Consider the following 23,342-nt stretch of genomic DNA (forward strand, 5'->3'; position numbering starts at 1 on the left):
ATAAAACAGCAGGAGACGCGTAGGCTGAGGAAGACTGAGAGCTGCAGAGAGACTCCAGAGACTAATGAGCTGACTGTTCCTCATGTGACTACTGTAATTGGGTCAGTCAATAGACCTGTACGCAGTTCTGCTGCTGTCTGACAGCCCGACCCCCTCTGTTATGGGAAGTTTTTACGACCGTATTTTCGCGACCATAAGGCGCACCGTATTAAAAGGCGCAGTCTCAGTGATTGGGTATATTTCTGTATTTAACACATACATAAGGCGCACCGTATTATTGGGCGCAGGCATGGTAAAACATAGCTAGCTTAAAACATACGGTAGCATGCATGCACGCTAAAAAGGCAGCGGGAGAAAAACTGAGTTCAGTTGTACTTTATTGAAGTATTTAACAATGTACTCACGTTATTTTGTGATCAATCCTGAGCCACAAATCCATCAAAGTCCTCATCTTCTGTATCCGAAATGAACAGCTGGGTTCCCTCTCGCGGCTGCTCGATTCCCATGTTCCTCCGCGTAACTGGTAGCTTGCAGTTTAAACTGTGCTTCGTAAGCGTGTCTCTTCATAGGTGCCAGTTTTGGGGGTCCTTAGCCAAACCGATGTTGTTTTGCACAATGCACATACTGGCGCTATATACCTACTGGGGGCGTGCCTTTAGCGTCCTCTTTCACACGCACCCTTCCCCCTTTAACGTCCGCATGCTGTCCTTTGTCAGGTCCGCCGGCAGGAAATGCTCCCAGTCAGTCAAGCGGAGCGCTCAATAAAGTCACACAACATTTACAGATTTTGGAAGTCGGTGCACACATAAGGCGCATTATAAGGTGCCCCGTCCATTTTGGAGAAAATTGAAGACGCCTTAAGACGCCTTATGGTTGTGAAAATACCGTACTTTGTGACATGTTTTTTGTTCTGCATTGTCGTTACAAGAAAATTAGAACATATTTAAGGTCTTACACATGCTTGGAATGAACGTTGCCTAAGATGATTTGAAAATGACATGAAAAAGCGCAGTAGATTTTATTTGAAGTGAAAAAAAAAGTTGCTTTTAATTTAAATTGAATTTGAAGCATCTGCACAAAATATTCAAAGCTTTAAAGTGATATACAGTGGGTACGTAAAGTTTTCAGACCCCCTTAAATTTGTCACTCTTTGTTATATTGCAGCCATTTGTTAAAATAATTTAAGTTCATTTTTTTCCTCATTAATGTACACACAGCACCCCATATTGACAGAAAAAAAACTTGTTGAAATTTTTGCGGATTTATTAAAAAAGAAAAACTGAAATATCACACACCTATAAGTATTCAGACCCTTTGCTGTGACTCTCATATATTTAACTCTGGTGCTGTCCATTCCTTCTGATCATCCTTAAACTGGTTCTACACCTTCATTGGAGCCCAGTTGTGTTTGATTATGCTGATTGGACTTGATTAGGAAAGCCACACACCTGTCTGTACAAGACCTTACAGCTCACAGTGCATTTCAGAGCAAATGAGAATCATGAGGTCAAAGGAACTGCCTGAAGAGCTCAGAGACAGAATTGTGGCAGGGCACAGATCTGGCCACGGTTACAAAAAGATTCTGCTGCACTTAAGGTTCCTAAGAGCACAGTGGCCTCCATAATCATGAAATGGAAGACGTTTGGGACGATCAGAACCCTTCCTAGAGCTGGCCGTCCGGCCAAATTGAGCAATCGGGGGAGAAGAGCCTTGGTGAGAGATGTAAAGAAAACCCCAAAGATCACTGTGGCTGAGCTCCAGAGCTGCAAAGTTCTAGAAAGTCAACCATCACATTAGCCCTTTACCAGTCGGGGCTTTATGCCAGTCTGACACATGAAAGCCCACATGGAGCTTGCTAAAAAAACACCTGAAGGACTCCAAGATGGTGAGAAATAAGATTCTCTGGTCTGCTGAGACCAAGACAGAAATTGTTGGCCTTAATTCTAAGCGGAATGTGTGGAGAAAACCAGGCACTGCTCATCACCTGTCCAATACAGTCCCAACAGTGAAGCATGGTGGTGGCAGCATCATGCTGTGTTTTTCAGCTGCAAGGACAGGACGACTGGTTGCAATCGAAGGAAAGATGAATGCCGCCAAGTACAGGGATATCTCCAGAGTGCTCAGAACGTCAGACTGGGCCGAAGGTTCACCTTCAAAAAAGACAATGACCCTAAGCACAGAGCTAAAATACCGAAGGAGTGGCTTCAGAACAACTCCGTGACTGTTTTCGAATAGCTCAGCCAGAGCCCTGACTTAAACCCAATTGAGCATCTCTGGAAAGACCTGAAAATGGCTGCCCACCGACGTTCACCATCCAACCTGACAGAACTGGAGAGGATCTGCAAGGAGGAATGGCAAATCCATGTGTGAAAAACTTGTTGCATCATTCCGAAAAAGACTCATTGCTGTAGTAGCTCAAAAGGGTGCTTCTACTAAATACTGACCAAAGTGTCTGAATACTAATGGCTGTGTGATATTTCGGTTTTTCTTTCTTTTTTTCATCGGCTCTCTACTCGCACGTAAGCTATGCCATTGCTCGCAATTGTTCTGACCTCCATGTTCTTGCTGATCTCTCCAACCACGTCGTCAAGCCCTTCCACCTGCTCACGCCACCGCCTCCCACACGTCCCCTGTCTCAACGGTCTGCCATTATGCCTCAGAGGTCCAACTCCGAATCCAATCTCAATAAACCATTCTCCACAAACTTCTTCAGCCTCCGCCTGCTTCTGGGTCCAGTCAAAATTGATGCAATTGTATCGTGACAGAATACTCTGGCCATCATGGACCCAGCAACCCCGGAGGTATTAAAGGAAGCGCTCATCCACCAAGGCGCCTCATTGGTAGACAGGATAAAATTCTTTGTGAGATTATGGATTTTTTAAACACCCTCTCCCAACAAGTATCCCTCATATCTTCCCAAACGCACTATGGCCATCCTCCCGTGAGTATTCCTTCCAAGCCCACAGCCTCCAATCAATTCCACCTCCCGTACAAAGAGCCTCACATTCCGCCACCTGAGCCCTACTCAGGGGACTTTGGTGCATGCTGCTAATTCCTTTTAAATTGCTCCTTCATATTCAATCTGCAACCGGTGAGTTATCCTACGGAACCATCTATCGTCGCATTTGTCACCAATCTTTTACATGGTAAAGCTGCCAAATGGGCACACATTTCTTCCCTGGTACTCGCGTAATTTAACTCCTTTTCTGCCGAACTTAAAAAAGTCTTCGACCACCCCACTCAGGGCAGGGAAGCCACTCAACGCCTCCTTATGCTCACTCAGGGCTCTACTTCCATGGCATCCTATTTGGTGGACTTAAAAATTCTTGCGGGTGAATGCTGGTGGGATGACACCGCGCTAAGGGGTATCTTTTTAAACAGGCTTTCGGAGCGGCTCAAGCACAAGCTCAAAGCCCGGGACGAGCCCTCCTCACTCGAGGATCTAATCTCATTGTCCATCCGCCTGGACAACCGTTTGCAGGAAAGAGCACGAGAGAGGGAGGTAAGAGTGCGGCACTGCGCCGTTAGCACCTCCATTCTGAACCCCAACCTCCTCCTCATCACCCCCCACTGTACCAGATGGGCCCATGCAACTCGGCAACACAAGATTAGACCCTCAGGAACGTCAGCGCCGTTTCAACCAGCGATTGTGTACTTAATGCGGAAAATCAGGCCATTTTCGCCGTTGTCTCGCAGCGGGATCCCACTTCCCAGAAACTACATCGCTGTGCTTTTTTTCCTCGTCATCTGTCCCCTGCCGAATGGAACTATGACGTTGGTAAGCAAGAGCTGCTGGCCATTGTCTGGGCATTGGAGGAGTGGAGGCATTGGTGAATTTGACTGACTCTCCGTTTATCATTTGGATGTGATCACAAAAACCTTGCCTACCTCCATTCCGCCGTACCCCCAACAAGCTCGGTGGGCCCTCTTCCTGAGCTGATTTAACTTCAGCCTCTCCTTCCGCCCTGGTTCCCGCAACAGCAAGCCTGACGCCCTTTCTCGCATGTACTCACCCCCCTCCAGCCCTGCAGAACATGAAACCATCCTCCCTTCCTCCTGCTTCTTTGGGGCAGCCACCTGGGAGATCGAACAGATAGTTAAAGATGCTCAAGAGACCCAACAGGATCCCAAGACTTGACCTCCCGACCGGCTGTTTGTACCCGACTCGGCACGTTCTGATGTTCTTCAGTGGGCCCACAATTCAAAACTCACCTGTTATCCCAGAATCACCCGCACCATCCAATTCGTACAACAACACTTCTGGTGGCCCAGCCTGGTGAAAGACACCCGGTAGTTCGTCCAAGCCTGTTCCATCTGTGCCTGAGGGAAGACTTTACATCTTCCCCCAGCTGGTCTGCTGCGCCCTTTACCTATCCCTTGGTCCCACATCGCCTTGGAGTTCGTTACCAGCCTCCCTCCCTCTGAAGGTAACTCTATCATTCTTACTATTATTGCTCGGTTCTCCAAATATATCCATTACATACCCCTCCCCAAACTACCCTCTGCCTTTGAAACCTCTACCCTCCTTGTCAATCCCGTCTTCAAACTCCCCCCATAGATCGTCTCGGACTGAGGACCTCAGTTCTCCCCCCAAGTATGGAAGGAGTTCTATAAAGCTGTGGGTGCAGCAGCCAGCCTGTCTTCCAGATACCATCCACAGTCCAACGGGCAGACGGGGCGGGCAAATCAGACTTTGGAATCGGCTCTTCGCTGCGTTGCCGCACGCAATCCCAACTCCTGGAGCGCATTCCTCCCATGGATTGAATATGCCCACAACTCCCTCACCAGCTATGCCACTGGTATGTCTCCTTTCATGGCCTGTTACAGTTTCCAACCTCCATTGTTTAGGGAACAGGAGCATGGGGTGGTGGTTCCTGCGGTGAGGGATCACTTCTGAAGGGTCCAGTCCATTTCGAAGGACGTCAGGGCGGCTTTAACTCGGTCTGCTGAGAGGAATAAACAGCTTGCGGACTTTCTTCTTGATGACTCCCTGATTAGGGACTTTTACATGGCTCACCCTGGGAAGCAGGGCAGGACGCCAGGAGGCGTCCGTTGAGAGGGGGGTACTGTCATGAGCTGTGCCCTGCAGTTCCTTTGTTGGAGCTTGGGTGGCGGTTTGCGCCCCTCTCTCCCTCTCTCTCTCTCTTCCCAGTAATCAGCACCACCTCGGCCGCACACCTGTTGTCAATCAGCCTTCATCATTGCCTGCATTTAAGCCAACCAGATTCAGGACTCCACTGCCAAAGTATTAACGTTTGCCCGTTCTGACTTCCATGTTCTTCCTCGTCCTCAGTGATCCTTCCATGCTCCCCGCCTTGCTGATCTCTCCAACCACGCTGTCAAGCCCTTCCACCTGCTCACGCCACCGCCTCCCGCATTCTCCACAAACCTCTTCAGCCTCTGCGTGCTTCTGGATCCAGTCAAAATTGATACAATTGTATCGTGACAGTATATATATATACACACACACACACACCCATCCATCCATCCATTTTCTACACCGCTTGTCCTCACTTGGGTCACGGGCTGCTGGAGCCTATCCCAGCTATCATCGGGCGAAAGGCAGTGTACACCCTGAACTGGTCGCCAGCCAATCGCAGGGCACATATAAACCAACAACCATTCGCATTCACATTCATACCTACGGTCTTCAATTAACCTACCGTGCATTTCCTCCAGTTAATTGGAAACCAGTAGCCAATATTATTATTTTATTAAATGTTTTACCAGAAATATTATTTTTCTAGACAATTTAATTTGGGAGGCTTTATGTTCAGTTTTCTCCTCCTTGAAAATCCTGAATTTATCAGACCACGTCTCACTTGATTGGACGAAGGCATGATATAACTCATAACGTGTGTGTGTGTGTCTACGCACTAATGAGTGTTTACATGAAATGCTGTGAGGCTGAGTGGGCGCGAACATGACAGCTAGTGTAAATTCATCTCTAGTTAAGTGCTTGCGTATCTTCTTTTGTGTGTGTGTCTGAGTACAGTAATTATGGAGCTTTCTCCAGCACATTCCCTAAAACCATATTTTTATATGAAATCTTGTTCATCTTGTCTTGATACTGGGGCAACTGACATTGTACTGCAGCATTTACCATCCCTTCATATGGAAAAGATACTTGTGACTTTAATCAGACAAATGTATCGTGAATAGGATTGAAACATTATAGTTCTAAGAAACCGTGTCACACAGAGCATCATGGTATTACAATGTGAACAATATGTCAAGACTACTGATGATTACACATCTGTTGTGAGTAGATAATGTAAACACTTCTAAGTTTCAATTCTGTTTTGCGCTAATTTCTAAAACAAATTATTTGAATTACTGTCAAAGGATTGTCAATTCACTTTCATATTTGTATTTTGACTCTCATGTAGCTAAATAAGGCTACCAAAATATTCAAAACACCTGTTAGTTAGGATGCACTAGCCAGTGTAGTAAATAGTTGAGTTTCCCACACAACACTGGCTTAGAGTATGTCCTAACTAAGCCTTGTTGCATGAACTGATGAAGCCTGCTCAGATGATAGGCGAAACCTCTTCTAAGACAAACAGAACAGTCCGCTTGCGATTGATTCACTGCACTGAGAACAAAAATTGGGAGTGAACGAGGCCCAATGCCCTAAGCATTGGACAGTTCCTGCCTCAGAAGAACATTGCTACTCACCCTACCTGACTCCCTCTTTCCCAATCAGAGGACATTTTTAAGAAGTGGGTACTATCAAAATGGCCCTAACTACAGAGCTGCGGAGGATCCAGGAAGAATCCTTCTAGGAGTGCATAGGTGTGGCAACCGAACCGGAAGAAACTCAACCAGAGAAAATGGTTTGTAAAGATGTACAACTGAGATGTGTATTTCCACATGAGAGAACAGGTTTCCTATTCATCCTTATTTTCTGGCAAACTAAACTGCATTCATCAGCAAGCTGAATTAGGGGTCACATCACTTTGTGTGCAATGTCTGCAAGAGAATTATTGTCTAAGGGCTTCACCGCATAAGCAGTAAAGAAACTGGGCCATTCAATCTGGACAAACAACTTTATTTCTGGTAATGCATCTATATACTGTACATTCAGTCACTGCAGTATACAGTATAATCATTGCATTTTTTTCAAACATAATCTCATAGTCCTTTACAATATTGTCGGTGTGCGAGAGGGGTGCTGTTGGGAAAAGATGAGGGAAAACGAAGGGATCACATGAGTGGCCAAAGCTTTTCGTACTGCATATGTGGCATTTATAAATGGGAAAGCTTCCATTTTGCCTCTTACATAAAAATATTTCTAGAAGTTTCATATAGCATTAGCAGCAGCACAGGGCTAAACAGATACACAAGAACAATGGGGGGGGGAAACAATCTTTCAGATGATCTTGTGTGTGCAAGTGTGAGAGACAGAAAGAGTTCTGCTATGTGATAGCGAACATACAGTGAAAAATAAATGAATTAGTGAAAAAAATGCAATACAAAGACTACAGTAAAAAAAAAACAATAGAATTGAATGACTCCTGGGGAATAGTCTCTTTCGCACTGCATGAACTGTTTTTGAAACATTTCCAAACACAAATTAAAAAACAGTAAATCAAGACATCTATTGTAAGAAAAGATTTCATTTTCAAAAGGAAACACCATGTACATATATTATACAATATTGTTAATGAAAAAAAATATTTACATTTTGTAAATTCGTATTCAAATCGTCACACTGGCAAGTACTTGTTTGTTAATATGGATTGTTATTGCTCTTCTAGCAAATTCCTTTTGAAAATAAGACAATTAGCTTGCTGTGCATGGGCGAACGAAGGGCCAATGTCATTATCATCTCCCTTGCTTCATAGAAAACCATGCATAAACAAAACTACACACAGGCTATCAACTTTATTTTGAGTGTAAAAACAACTACAAAATGTACCAATTCGTAGGTGTGCCAAAGTGGCAGACGATGCGTCTTTCTCTGAGAGTTGGATTTAAGCTGGCCTTTTAATAATAGTAATAATAACAAAGTCCTCTTAATCCTCCTCAACATGCATGCCTGAGGACCGCATGTCCACAAACTTGGATTAAATGCGTACAACTCTTTATGTACAACCCTTAGCAACAACTTACCAAAGCAAGTGGTTTTTTCTTTTCCCAAAAAGGTCATCTACAAAAGTGTTTGCGCATGCACATCATTGATTTCAAATGAAGAAAAAGCACGCACTCTTGGAAAAAAGCTTTACGTATAAATAGTTAAATTGCTCTCTGCGTTGAAAAAGAAACGTAAACTTGTTGTACTTGGATTGCTGATTTTAAAAAAGAGCTGCTGAATTAGGCAGAGAGTTTATTTGTATTTTTTTAAATAAAGTAGTTGTCTCCCCCGAAACAACTTCTTCTTCAGCTTTTCCTCTTCTGGAAACCTTTCGCCAGTGTCAGGCACTTGAGGTTGTCCAGCATTGCATTTAATATTTTTTTGTATTATTATTTTGTTTGTTTGTTTGTTTGTTTTATGCAAGTATGTATACAGCTTTTAGTTATCATTTCCTCCTCTTGGATAAGACAAATTGCTTCAAATTGCATAACACAATAAACCCCTTACATGAACAGTATACTGTAAATGCCCGATATTTGACGATATGAATGGCAAACGTTCTCAGTTTCATGCATAAAGAAAAATGAGTTTTCTTCCAAAAAAAAAAAAGTGAACATAGACAAGCAATAATATATCTCCACATTTAAAACATTAACAATCAAAGGAAAAATAGCGTTAACATCATGTACATTCTGATTGCATTGTACCCACTGCGACGGCATCTTCTGGCAAATGTCTTTTTTTGTCTTTTGTTTTTTTTTTTTTTTTTTAATAAAAAAATCCAAAGGTGATTGTTTGTGCAGGCTTTTTTTTTTTTTTTTTAGAAATCTCCCCACTGACATACATACTGGGACAAATTAATGGTGGGGGAAAACAACACAGTGCTGCCATGGTGTTTGCATTACTTCTACCAAAATAGATTTCCTCATTCAAAGTGGAAATTCACCAATACGTCCCATGAAAGTCAAGCGATGAGATGTTGTGACTTTGAAGGCCGCAAACTATGACATCATTTTCAAACCCCTAAAACTAATTGTCACCATGTATCTGCAGCCATTCATTCAAGTTTCCCTCTTAATTTGTCGTCTCTTCTGTATGTTTGAGCCAACTCGACTGATTCCAACAGTGCCATCAATCCCAGACTACATCAGGCAGTAACAGATAGAGCCTTGTTTTTCTTTCGGTTTATTTACAATACTTTGCCTTAAGTAAACAGAACAATATTTAATAGAGAATGGATATAAGCAACAAAATGTTAATTGGATTTATACGGTAACGTTGATGGATAAGATGATGTTTTCAAAACAAGATTGAAGACAAAAGTGGAATTACAATGCATAAAAACAGTTTGTTGTTAGGACAAAGTGCCATTCATTTTTGTTAACTCCAAAAAAAAAATATTTACATACCTTAATTTAATTAACATGAACATTTGTGGTTCTTGCCAAGGGTGCCTCATATAGTCATAGAGTTAATATGCTGATTAATTAAAGTAAAATAAATGCCAGCTTCCTCACTCCTGTGGAATGAGATGAGAAAACAAGGCCACGCTCACATGTGGAATTTTGTATCTTTAGAAGATTCGACACCTGTGGGTTTTGACCCAAATGCTTCAACACAAATATGGCTGGTGACCCGTGTTCATTGGACTTAGTGTGAGCAACACTGGGACAAAGACTGATGGTAGACTGAGAAGTTTGATTATTCCAAATCAAGTGCTCACTTCTGGAGCATTAAAGAAATCCAAGTTTCGATGACATCAATTTGCAAGAGGTTGTGCTCAAATTCAAAATAAAATATTCCTTTTTTTTTTTCCCCCCCTAAAAGAAAGAATAAAAAAAATAAAAATAAAAAATAACATGGCGGCACATGTGGATAGTTCGTTTGTATTGTTCATCTTCAGATTTATTTGGATATATGTTTCTTTACAGAGTCTATGTAGCTTATCATGTCTTCAAAATCTTCCGTCCTCATTGCGTCGAGGGAAAAACGTGGAGGCGTCTGCTGTATGACTAATATAATATGATCATCTTTTAGCATTCTTATCACAGACTGGCCAACTTGTCTTATCAGAGACAGGCGCAACCACATTTTCCCTCTTGTGATCTACTTTTCATTTCTGCAAGTACGAAGGTGAGAGTCAGCGTTGGAGTGACGCGCTTCCTCGTTGCAGCTCGTTGTCTTTCTCCAGATGACCATTTGCTTTTCTTGGATGTGGATGAGGACCCAAATCCTGTAGGTCACTGTTATTCGGTATACTCAAGGGCAATCGTGAAGAACACTGGTGTGCATTATGGTCTCGGTCGTGTGGCAAGTGTACGGGATCTCTGCACTGGAGGTGGGGATGGAAGGGAATTGAGGGAATTGGCTACCGGGTTACTTTTTTGATGCCATGTCCTTGTCCTTGGCTGTCAAGTCTTTGTTGCTGCTGGATTTGGGCCAAAGTTGCTGCTGCAGGTCCTTCACCATCCTCTCCAAGTGCTCCCTGGCCTCCCGCTCGTGCAGTAAGTCGGCTCGGAGCTGCTCACGGTCAGCCTCGGCATGTTGCAGCTTCATCTGGAGGTCTTCAATCTGGAAAACATCACGGGACACGGGTGAAATCATACACCAGAGCATTTCTGACTGTGAGAGCAATGATCCAATTACTGACCCCATTCCCCCTGCAGACAAACAGATGGACAGGCAAGGCAAAGAAACAGACGAAATGAGACGAGACAGCATAGATGGATGACATGAGACACAACAGACAAAACAAGACAGGCAGATGCAGTGAGTTAAGGGTGGGGGAACGATTAAACAAGCAGGCCAGGAAGACAAAATCAGATCGAAGGAGAAAAATGAAGACAAGACAGAGACACATGACACACTAAAGCAGAAAGACTGACTTCAGTACTATGTAGAATCGGCTTGTATTCGGTACAGCATGCATTTTGATCTCAATATAGTTAATGTGAACTGTTGGGCTCTTAGTCCTAGTGGTGTTGTAGGGTGAGGCTAAACATGCTAAACATGTGCACTGATTGATTGATAGTGAATTGCCGCTTCCATGTTCACAATGGAAATGGGAAGAAAAAGAAATCTTTAGGAAGACATGTCGTTTGTGCCGCTCGTTTCCAGGTAATGTCAGCACCTGAAACTGCTCTTGAATTTCACTGGTGACTTACACTTGGTGGTGCTGCTATCATGTGCCACTGTATGCATAGCTGATCCAGCTGTCGGCATGCAGGCCAGGAAAATCCTGGTCTAAATTTATTGCGTCATATCATGGCAAACCAAAGTCTATTGTACCACTTGGAGGAACCGTGGCATATGTATAACCGTGGCATATGTGCTACTAATGTTCATCTTTGGTCTAAACCCAACAAGTGTCTTAGTTGTAAACCCGATTTAATAGGTGAAAATGCTTCTAATTGCGTTTTCAATGTCTGATGTCTATGTCAATGTCCTTTTAAAGACAACCTCTCAAATAGCACAGTGTCTACAGGGAAGCAGACACCGCTTGAGAGCACAACCTCCCTCTTGTTTTGTCTAATCTGCATTTCCCATGATGCTTGGGGGAAGTCGACAGCTCTTCCCGTTTCCTTTCCGACGGGGGATTGAACTCGGGTCTCTGCATTTAGGGCAGCGCTCATGTATTTTTGACCGGGGAAACGGAACTTGTATTTTTCTTACTTTCTTTCCTTCTCTGGGGACCTTGAAAGGGCTTAAGACAGAAACCCTGAACCACTGCAATTACTGTACAGGTGTACGTGTATGTTTCATAAGCATGCGGACTTCCAGACCCAAAGGTTTTCTTGAACCTAGGTTATATGTCCTGCGATTATCGGCTGTGTAGTTAGGATAACGAGCAGTTAAAAAAGGGTTTGGAATCAAAAGTCCAACTGACCTGTGCAGTGTACTTTGCACGCAGACGTCCGGCCTCGCAGCCTTTATCGCAGACCCTCAGCTGCCGGGCCTGCTCTAGCTCCCGCTTCAGACGGATCCGCGACTCGTTGGCTTCCTTCATCTTCTTCTCGCTGTCGGCTCGCAGGCGCTCTATTTCCTTCCTCAAATTGCGCTTGGCCTCAGTCGCCTCTCGCAGCTTCTCTTTCTTTGCAACCCGCAAGAACTCCAGCTCCTGGAAAAAGCCATTTTGTTGCAGTTGTTGCTATGCAAAGTAGGGGACTATCTTGGGTTATGTACTGTATGTATGTAATTCACCACTTATTTTCTTTATGTGCCATTGAGAAGACTGGCGTTATAAAAGTGATGCCTACAGAAAGCCAGTACCTACAGTGTCAGTGTTTACTTTCAAAAAGTCAAAGGTTAACTGAAGAGATTTCCTTCCTCTAAATTACTATAGGTATGTGTGTCTGTGTTTGTGTGTGTGTGTGTGTGTGTGTAGGTGTGTGTGTGTTAGTAGTAACCATAGCCTACTCATGGGAACTTTGCTGTTTGGACAAACATGTCTGTCATCAAGTTTTGTTGGTTCCAAGAAAAAGAGACGATCCCTATCACGCCCTTTACGCTATACAGGCTTTAAATGAGACCCTACTTTCAACACTTCCCAGCTCAACATCTAGTGTTAGTTCAGCTAAACCCAGCAGGAATGGTGGTTGTTGCAAGTAAGACCACACTTCCATTCAGCCTGCAGCATGTGGGCTGCTTTGAGTTGTTCCTGTAGGTTGTGCTTTCTCTTGCCGCCTCCTCAGAGCACGGATACAGTGAGTGGAATGTCGCTGCGCTGGAGTAGCTTTGGGTTGCTCGAGATGGTTTTTTTTTGTGTGTGTACACACACACACACACACACACACACACTTTCAACTGCATTTTCTTGTTCCCGGTCCAAGACCAAATATAAAAATGGAAGTCTGGCCTTTCCTTTTGCAGCAACATCCGCTCTCATTGTTATCACTTGCCAACTCATGCTAAGTTTTGCAGACAGTGATAATCATTTGTAATCAGGGATTGACATTGACTTTTTTTTGCTCACCAGCCACTGTGGCTAGTGTTTTTTCAGAGTTAAGAGCCACTTATTGTTTTCACTAGCCACAATTCTGTTGGTGGATATTAGGGGTTATGTGGAAAAAACTTCCACATTCGGTAACACAGGTCGAAGCACTTGAGAAAACAACGTACATGTAGTAAAGTTAATCTCCTTTCTTACTGGTTTTGAACAAGTGAGCTGTTTTCACATCTGAGTGTGTTGCCAAACACCACTTGAGGCCAAATGAGTGGCTTTTCCTCCCCCCCCCCCCCCCTTCCCTCAATACACTTCTCTCTTCGTGCATATGTCTGTACAGTTGTGTGGGTGTGGTTTTCTAAAAGAGAAGGACAAAAAAAAAGGACCAATAGGCAAGTGCATAAGTGGATAAAAAGGTACCGGTACACTTTACAAAGCAGATTTATCAAAATGCTGTTAAGTCAGCAACATTTAAGCAGCCAACAGAGCACTTCCGGTTGACGCACTTACTGTATTTTGACACTCAGATTCGCAAGTGCACTACATCGCGGACTGATGCTAACTTAGTGAGTGCCACACGGCAAACACGCTCATTCACGAAAGTTACAGCAAACACTAACAAACCACTCTGGTGTCAAATATTCCGCTTCTCGAGCCACACATGCTACTGCGCATGCGCAAATTACGTGATCTAAACTTCTCAAATAGCATAACATTCTTCAAATATGTACAAAATGAAAAAATGATAAATCTTAAAATATTTCCTTTAACAATAAATTACTGTAACCTTCTTTACACTGCAATTACATGTTGTACCATCTGAGGACGTTGACAGTGGGATTCCCAGGATGCCGAGCGGCATTGTTTAAATAGTTGCTAAGAATGACTTTATTGTTGATGTTATATGTTTATTAACACCTAGTAGGAGTAGGAGACATTGTGTGTGTTCATTCACCCCTTTTATTTTGTTATTCTTCACTAACTGTTTTAAACGTTTATTTAATTGAACACCGCGAGTGAGTGTCATGCTGTGGTTAATGACTTGACTCGTTGTCACTCATTTTTGCTGGTGATCAGTGTTTGCTAATGTGCTTTGAAGTAAAGTTGTTCTTTATCAAAACCACAGTACCTCTTACTCATCTTGAGGGCTCACCATCATCAAAGTGTAAAGTTCAACCTGCACAGTGGCTAGTGGGAGTGGCTGTGTTACACGACCCTGGTGAAATCCACCAGCAAAAGGTGGGTTGGCGGGCATTAATGTCCAGCCCTCTTTGTAATCCAATTCTGTACTGTGAAGCACAACTTAAGAGTTTTTAGAACCTTTTACTGAGTTTAATTTCAATAAATAGCTATTCTGTAAATGTTGAGAACTGCCCTATGGTCCAGTATTTAGAATTCACTGTACATCAGTATGTTCAATAGTTACATGTTGTATTCACATGCCCTTGTTGTTCCTATAGTACTGAAGACTGAAATGAGAGGCATAACAACTGCGAAGAGCCATTAATGATACCCATATAACAGAGTAATAATGGCAACGCTGTGGTCTTGATGACACATTTGTGGAGGTTACTACTGATTATGGGATTTACTTTGGAGTACATAATGCATTAAGATGTATTCCAAAGCCTCTTAATGCTAAAGTGAGGATTGAAAATAAAATCTAGGAATTCAAAACCCATCCTCTCATTTGTCATACACATGGAAACCTACCTGCTGAAGGCTGCGTTTGGCCTGCAGGGCGGATCCCAGCTTCTCCTCCTGCTTCACCCTCATCTTAACTATCTCATGCAAGAACTTCTCCTTTGACTCTTTGGAGTCCAGTCCATTGTCTAGTGCCTGCCGCAGGCTCTCGAACTCTGACTCCAACCCCAGTTCTGGAGGAGTCACAGGGGCTGAAATGGGAGCAGCTGCAGGGGTAGTGCCCTCAGCTGTTATGACTGTGCAGAGGGACCCGAGCGCACCGGGTGAACTCAGGTCCTTAGCTGAGCTGGATGAAGTGAAGGATGGTGATGACAGGGAGGACAAAGATGAAGTGACTGGCGGGAGAGAGATCAGAGATAGAAGAGAGTTTGAGGCGGTGAATGAGATGCTTAAAAAAATTCTGTCACTTCATTTATATTCTGCTTACACTGCTGGGATAATGTTCTTAGCTTACACTCATCACGGCTCTCAACTTCAATCTCCACCTCAGAGTCTTTGTCATCCTGGGGTGGTGGCTGCTTGCTGCCAGTGGAGGTAAGGGAGCAGGCAACCTCGGGTGCTGGAGGCTGGCGCTCCCCTGTGGCTCTTCTCTTGCGAGGTCTAGAGCTGGCATTGGCCCCCTCACCTGGGGGTTCCCCTGTGCTCGGGTGTGACGTGCTGGGGACTGACGGGGACAATGGACCCACCTTTCCCAGTGGCAGTGGTGTGAGGGCAACATTAGGGGCCACAGCATTCTCCAGGCTCTTGTAGTTGTAGAAGCTAGAAGTATAGCAGACCAACCAGACTCAACTTACAGTAGTTGAAAGAAATCTCTGAGTCTTTATGATCAATGTCAAAAGCTTTTTTGTTTTTTGCCTCCAAGTGTGAACATTGTTGGTGCCATATTGCATAGGTAATTTTGAAAACAGTCTACAGCAACCAGTGTAAAGAAAGATTCAAATGCAATACAGTACTTGCATTCCATTTTACTCCCACTTTATGAGAATCTGGGCCAGATCTACAGTTATGTTAAAGGCAGCATTGGCAGCACTATGCCAAGTGGGTATTAACAGTATGAGTGTGTCAAATGTCTATTAATGTTGAAACGTGGGAGGTTGTGGTAGAAGCAGAAAGAGTTAATCAGATCCAGTAGAACAAAAGCGGTTGTCATCTCGCAGAGTAAAAAGCGGAATTATTATCAGCATAGCAAAGCTAAGTATTTGGAAAGCAAAAATAGTTATGGACTTACTTGTCTCTTAAGAGAGCGAAGGGGTGACTGGGGGGCTCCTTATCACTGGCAGAGATATGTGGCGACCAGGGTCTAAAAGCTGATGGCCTCTGTCTCGGCTGAATGCAGTTGAAACTCTGGGGAAAAAAATGCATGAAATGTGGTTGAAGGAATGTTTTTGGCAAGAAATATAATTTTACAGAATTGATTCATTATTAAGATATATACTCAGAAAACACACACGCATGCACACTGGGTTCCTACAAACATGGATTAAGGGGACAATGCGAAGGGTATTGACCAATAGGACTAGGGCAATTAGGTGCTCAGATTTGCATTTGTCCAACAACCAATTTTCACATTTGGACTCCATAGCAAGTCATAAAACTACCCTCTTCTGGTCCCCACAGCCAGGTACTTAAGACAAAAATCACTACCCCCAGTTGTCAGGGCAAATATGGCAAACATAAAAATGCTGTTGGACAATTCAACATTAAGATTGTTGTTTTGGTGGAAGAGCTGTTGGAGTTGCCCAGCGATTGTCTGGTGACCAGTCCAGGGTGTACTACCCCTCTCATCCAAAAGTCAGCTGGGATAGGCTCCAGCTCACCTGTGACCATATAGAAAATGGACTGAGGTGCAATTGTTCTAAAACTAGAATAGGTGCCCATGCAAACCTCCCATACTGCAGTTGAACACATCTGGGATGAATATTAAGTATTAGTGTTTTAATGCTTACGGTTTTGCATTTTTACATGTATTTTGTCCTGTGTATAGTGACACCAACCTTATTGGAGTTGGAAAGGGACTGTAGCCAGTCATGCTGCATCTCCTTGTCAGCCACAGTGGATTGTATTGGGATGTCTTCATGTTTGGGCTTTTTGATTGGAACAGGATCTGATACCTTGAAGAAAATGATATTGACTGATTAGGATACAGCAGTAGGTTGGCTTTCAATCAGTTTCTATTGTGAAATAGTGCTCTTGCTAACACTTGATATGAATCCTCAAAAAGTATCACCAAGAATCGTAGTTTATTCATTCATTCATTCATTCATTTTTCGAATTGCTTATCCTCACTAGGGTCGCGGGCGTGCTGGAGCCTATTCCAGAGATCTTTGGGCGAGAGGCGGGGTACACCCTGAACTGGTCGCCAGCCAATCGCAGGGCACAAATCGTAGTTTATACACTAAATAATCACATGGGTCCATGCACATCCAAAGCCATGTTCTTTTATCATATCATGCAAAGGGTCTTCCCTACTTGGCACCCAGTCAATAACTGTCACACAAAAAGGTCAGTGAACTGCAAATGCACTATATTGTGCCAGAAAAACTAACATGTTTGTGTGTATACAGGGATGACTGATAGAGGAGTGCCAGAGGAGGTCACTGATAACTGGAAGTGCCAGTGTGTTTAAATTTAGATGTGGTATTGACTTTAGTTGACTTTGATGGTGTGGTAATCCTGAAGCAACTCACACACGCAGACACACACACTGTCCAGACGATGGTAATGTGTCACACAGTTGTCACACACCAACCAAAGCAATCTAACAAGGCGTGTTTGCTCATAAATTGCCAAGAGTGAAGGCAGGAGGTGACTAGGGCAGTGTGTATGTGTGTGCGCGCGCGTGTGTGTGTGTGCGCATGCGTGCATGGGTGTCTGTCACACACAGACGCACACATACAGACAGCAGACAAGTAGGGGTTTGTATTACTTTCCTCAGTTAGGCTGTCTTTGTGGCACTGACCTCACCCTCTCGAAAGTGGAGCTGTCACTGGCTGACACACACGCACACACACACGTACGGACAGTCTGTCTATATTTATACTTTTTTTTTTAAACCACTGTCATGGTTCTCAAAATCGATAGTTGGACAATCAAACTTGAAGCACAACAGGATTTAAATTAGCCAATTGCAAACGGCTATTTATACAGCATGTATTTTGCACGCACAAACCATGTGGAATAAATTCCGTTCATTGTGCAGTATCAACACAACGCATGTTAGATTGGAGTAAATTTTACTTTTCGATCAAGCAGTTTGTTGATGACATCAACCAAAAGCAACAAAAAATGTAGAGACCATTTACCTTTTGACATGAATTCAGATGGATATTATTGTTTCAGTTCAGGACTTCAGACAGACTTTAGTTTAGGGAGTCCTGTCTGTGGTTACCAGCATTGTAGGGTAAATGTGGGAGATATTCTATGTCCTACATATCAGTCTAGCGAATTAGGGCTCGGGGTTTTGGGCCGACAAATAAGCTTATAATGTAGCTAATTACACACGAGCAGACGCAAACCACGGTGCGCTGGGCAAAGTCTATGCCGCATGCTTGTTCTCTTCTCGTAGATTATGGGTTGCCAGTGCGTCAGAGCAACATCAAAGCTCCATTAGGAGGCAGAGGGGGAGCCAAGTATCAGCAAAATTCATGGGGCTCATTTGGGGCAGCTTATAGGAGTGGGGGCCAACACCCATCCAAACAAGAGCGGTTTTTCATTCATTCATTAATCTTCCGTTCCGCTTCTCCTCACTAGGGTCGCGGGCGTCCTGGAGTTTATCCCAGCTATCTCCGGGCGAGAGGCGGGGTACACCCTGAACTGGTCGCCAGCCAATCGCAGGGCACATATAAACAAACAACCATTTGCACTCACATTCACACCTACAAGCAATTTAGAGTCTTCAATTAACCTACCATGCATGTTTTTGGGATGTGGGAGGAAACTGGAGAGCCCGGAGAAAACCCACGCAGGCACGGGGAGAATATGCAAACTCCACACAGACGGGGCCGGGATTTGAACCTCCACAGAACTGTGAGGAAGATCTGCTAACCAGTCGGCCACCGTTGCCGCCAAGAGTGGTTTTCAAATATGAAAATGGTTTTTTTCGTACTTTTTAAAGGCTTGACCGTGCTTGTGGTACTCACTCAACAACCATGTGGTTCCAAGCGACCAAATCAAGAGTGGCACGCAATAATTGGCTAAAATCTGATCCACTTAAATGAGAGTATGTTGTCCTGTGGATTATGTATAATGATCAATCAATTGTGCATAAAACAAGACAAAAATATGGATGTGTTTGGGAAAGCATGTGTCCGTGCTCTTATCTGCTCAACCCTTTAATGAGCCTGTGTGGATTACACAACATATACCGGATGTCACACTTCTCAGATAAGGGTTTCCGATTAGCTGTGTGTGTTAGACATTACTTTTCTGTCTACTACAACACCTCATACATGACACGTTACAATATCCATGCACATTTATCATCCTGCTGTCTGCAATGCATCATTTGCCTTTTGATTTGTCAGACAGAAATTATTGTTAAAGGCCAGCATTGAGGTACTGCGCAGTCTTAATTGTGTAATGCTCTTCAATGCAATAAAAATAACATCACTTTACATGTCAAGTGGGGGCCTAGAAATACAGTATGTCCTGCTTGAGGAACCAAGTCATAGTGATGGAACAGCATATGTGGACAAACTGAGAGTGGCAGCCCTGTTTCAGCTGCCATAGGGTCCTGCCGTGCAGGGGCTCCTGTGTGCACGTGTCTGGGCAATTGGATGTCTGTTAATATGTCTCTGTGTCTATGTGTGTGAGAGAGGATGGGTGGGGTGATAACAGTTTCTCAGAAGACAGCCTGCGTGTTCTAAAATCCTCAGAGTTTCATAGCACTTCCGCTGTCTGTAAACCACTGATGTTTGCCAAAAGTTGGCTTTTTTTATTTTCACCTTCCACCTTAAAAAAAACATAGTGGCCCGAGGTAATAAAGGCATGTTATCTCTTTTGGTTTGTAGTTAAATTATACATTTAAATATTATAATTTATATATTCCATCCATCCATTTTCCGAACCGCTTATCCTCAGTAAGGTCGCAGGTGTGCCAATCTCAGCTGACTTTGGGCGAGAGGCAGGGTACACTCTAAAATGGTCGCCAGCCAATCGCAGGGCACATATAAACAAACAACCATTCGAACTCTCATTCACACCTACAGGCAATTTAGTGTCTTCTATTAACCTACCATGTATGTTTTTGGAATTTGGTAAGAAATCGGAGTACCCGGAGAAAACCCACGCAGGCACAGGGAGAACATGCAAACACCACACAGGGAGGCCAGATTTTAACCCAGGTCTTCAGAACTGACAGACGTGCTAACCAGTTATCCTAATTTATATATATATATATATATATATATATATATATGGCACAACAACTAACAACTGGTTAGAGCATCTGCCTCACAGTTCTGAGGACTGGGATTCAATCCCCGACCCCGTCTGTGTGGCGTTTGCATGTTCTCCCTGTGCCAGCGTGGGTTTTCTCCGGGCACTCTGGTTTCCTCCCACATCCCAAAAACATGCGTGGTAGGTTAATTGACAAATCTAAATTGCCCATAGGTGTGAATGTGAGTGCGAATGGTTGTTTGTTTGTATATGCATATATATCATCCATATATAACATATGTATATGTTTGTATATATATATATATATATATATATATATATATTTATATATATAGTTGATTGAAGACTCTAAATTGCCCTTAGGTGTGAATGTGAGTCTGAATGGTTGTTTGTTTATATGTGCCCGCCTCTCGTCCGAAGATAGCTGGGATAGGCTCCAGCATGCCCGTGACCCTAGTGAGGACAAGCGGTACAGAAAATGGATGGATATATATATATATATATATATATATATATATATATATATATATATATATATATATATATATACAATATATACACACACACATATACATATATCAGTGCTTTTGGACATCGGAATAGCTCACCATGAGCTTTCTTTGAACCTCCTAGATGTTTACTGCAATGCTGGGAATCCATGAACCCCAGGGGTTACAATCAGCAACTTGGAGTAGCTTTCAGCTATCTGGTTAGCCTCCCATGAGCAGCTCTAGTGCTGCTGAGAATTTAGCATGCCGCTAAAGCACTGAGCCTGAGTGAATGTTTTGGTCGTCAGCTGAAGGGTTCGATGCGGCAAGAATGGCCGTCTAAATGCTCAGCTGAAGATTATAGATATGGATCACTAACAACTCGCCACTCATCCATCCAGCTACAGAGGATGTGCGCAGCCGTTTACACTGCTTGATTTGATTGACATTGAAATGAAAGGGAATTCAGTGTTCTGTTCATCCTCGCTGTTTACATGCAATTACGGGCCCACAAACTACAGCGTTTGCCCTACTCCACAACATTATAGATAAACACGAGAACGCACACCCAGACGGAGTGCTTGTTCACTGATGCATTTGAGAAAATCGCAAATAGGCAAGTTTTCCCGCATATAGGCAAATTCACAAATGCCAAACCATGAGGGAGAGAGGGAGAGAGAGAGAGAGAGAGAGAGAGAGAGAGAGCGAGTGAGAGAGAGAGCGATATGAGAATTGTGGCTGTAGCCCGGGGCAGGCAACTAGGTTTGGCCCAGGGCCCACATTTGTTCCTGACAATCTCACGGGCCAAAATTACATTTTCATCAGGCGAAATCTGCTTTTCCTGCAAATTTTTTTTTCTCATTTATACTATTGTATACAAACATAATTTAATGAACATACTCTCTAAGTAACTCAATTTAAGACACAATACCATTGGATAAAGATTTGAAACCCATAAAATGAGCTTTAGTTTGTAAGAATTGTTTTATATATGGCGGCACGGTGGGCGACTGGTTAGAGCGTCAGCCTCACAGTTCTGAGGACCGGGGTTCAATCCCTGGCCCCGCCTGTGTGGAGTTGGCATGTTCTCCCCGTGCCAGCGTGGGTTTTCTCCGGGCACTCCGATTTCCTTCCACATCCCAAAAACATGCATGAATTGGAGACTCTAAGTTGCCCGTAGGTGTGAATGTGAGTGGTTGTTTGTTTGTATGTGCCCTGCGATTGGCTGGCAACCAGTTCAGGGTGTACCCCGCCTCCTGCCCGATGATAGCTGGGATAGGCTCCAGCACGCCCGCGATCCTAGTGCGGAGAAGCGGCTCAGATAATGGATGGATGGATGTTTTAAGTATTAAGGATTTTATTTATACCGGCGGCACGGTGAACGACTGGTTAGAGCGTCAGCCTCACAGTTCTGAGGACCGGGATTCAATCCCCGGCCCCGCCTGTGTGGAGTTTGCATGTTCTCCCCGTGCCTGTGTGGGTTTTCTCCGGGCACTCTGGTTTCCTCCCAAATCCCAAAAACATGCATTAATTGGAGACTCTAAATTGCCCGTAGGTGTGACTGTGAGTGCGAATGGTTGTTTGTTTGTATGTGCCCTGCGATTGGCTGGCAACCAGTTCAGGGCGTACCCCTCCTCCTGCCCGATGATAGCTGGGATAGGCTCCAGCACGCCCGCGATCCTAGTGAGGAGAAGCGGCTCAGAAAATGGATGGATGGAAGGATTTTATACCATTTTATATGTCGCAAATCAGCCCAAATTGAAAGCAATGTAAATTAATATGAAACTTGTGACCAAACCTTGATTCTTGGGTAGATAAAAGCCCATGTTTCTTATTAATTGAGATGAAAATGTGATGTTTCAATAGGCCATTTTCAAATTTTTTATCTCTGTGTCCGCTCGAGCCATCTCATTCCTGACGACGACGAACCCAACCTGATTGTCAGGTTTACATCAAACTTCACAGAAAACAATATTAATAATGGTTCATACGTTGATATACTTGTCGATTGTGTCGAAATCCTATGAACGTGTAATTTTCGAAATCGAGGTACATTTTGATCTTTGTAGGAAGTACAGTACAAAGGAGAGTGGAAAGAAAAGTATGCATCTATTCTACCTGCGTTTATAAATGCCAAGCCAACTTGTCTCATCTGTAACGAGGTCGCAGGCGGGACGTGGGCTACATGGAGCGGACGAAGACCAGAAGTTTCCTGGAGGTCTGCCGGACTACGTTACGCTCAGGGGGAAGGAAGCAGTGCGAGGGGCACCTCTCGCCAGATCGATTGCAAAGCGACTGTTAGTCAGGCGAGGTGCGTTTGAAGTGACGATGATTTGTCCTGGAATTCACATTAGTTGTCATCACTATTTTTTTTTTTTAATTGGCCGATTAATGTACACCCATTATGTAAACAGTTACAGCTGGCGCAGCCACCGTTTTGTAGACATTACTTCCGCATTGAATGCTGCATTTCAGTCACGTGGGCAAGTCAGCCAATTACCATATTTCTTGTGGCGTCGCCACGTCACATGGGTTATGAGGCCAATCACGTGCTGAAATACTGTAACAAGGAAGTGAAGTGAGCGATGTAGCAGCCTTTTTTTCACCACCATTGCCCTGTGGCAGCCCGGGTCATGATGGTACCTTCACAAACATCATTTGGTGTGGCAGATATAATTGGTGGCGGGCCAATTATGGCCCGCAGGCCGCTACTTGCCGACCTCTGCTGTAGACA

General features: G+C 43.7%; 1 protein-coding gene across 2 annotated transcripts in view; it reads right to left on the reverse strand.

Moving 5' to 3' along the window:
• Positions 1-7,035: 7,035 nt before the first annotated feature.
• skia (v-ski avian sarcoma viral oncogene homolog a) overlaps positions 7,036-23,342 on the reverse strand; it is an 88,485-nt gene continuing 72,178 nt past the window's right edge. Inside the window, exons 2-7 of one of the 2 annotated variants that reach the window (XM_061792669.1) lie at positions 16,718-16,834; positions 15,952-16,067; positions 15,151-15,482; positions 14,733-15,058; positions 11,964-12,194; positions 7,036-10,648 (exon numbers count right to left, since the gene is read on the reverse strand). In XM_061792669.1, the coding sequence (XP_061648653.1) occupies positions 10,454-10,648; positions 11,964-12,194; positions 14,733-15,058; positions 15,151-15,482; positions 15,952-16,067; positions 16,718-16,834 (1,317 nt within the window). In that variant the 3' untranslated portion in view covers positions 7,036-10,453. The remainder of the gene's footprint in view (positions 10,649-11,963; positions 12,195-14,732; positions 15,059-15,150; positions 15,483-15,951; positions 16,068-16,717; positions 16,835-23,342) is intronic. The other variant, XM_061792679.1, reaches the window with a different exon arrangement.

This window comes from Phyllopteryx taeniolatus, chromosome 1 (genome assembly GCF_024500385.1).
Source record: "Phyllopteryx taeniolatus isolate TA_2022b chromosome 1, UOR_Ptae_1.2, whole genome shotgun sequence".
NCBI classification, from domain to species: domain Eukaryota; kingdom Metazoa; phylum Chordata; class Actinopteri; order Syngnathiformes; family Syngnathidae; genus Phyllopteryx; species Phyllopteryx taeniolatus.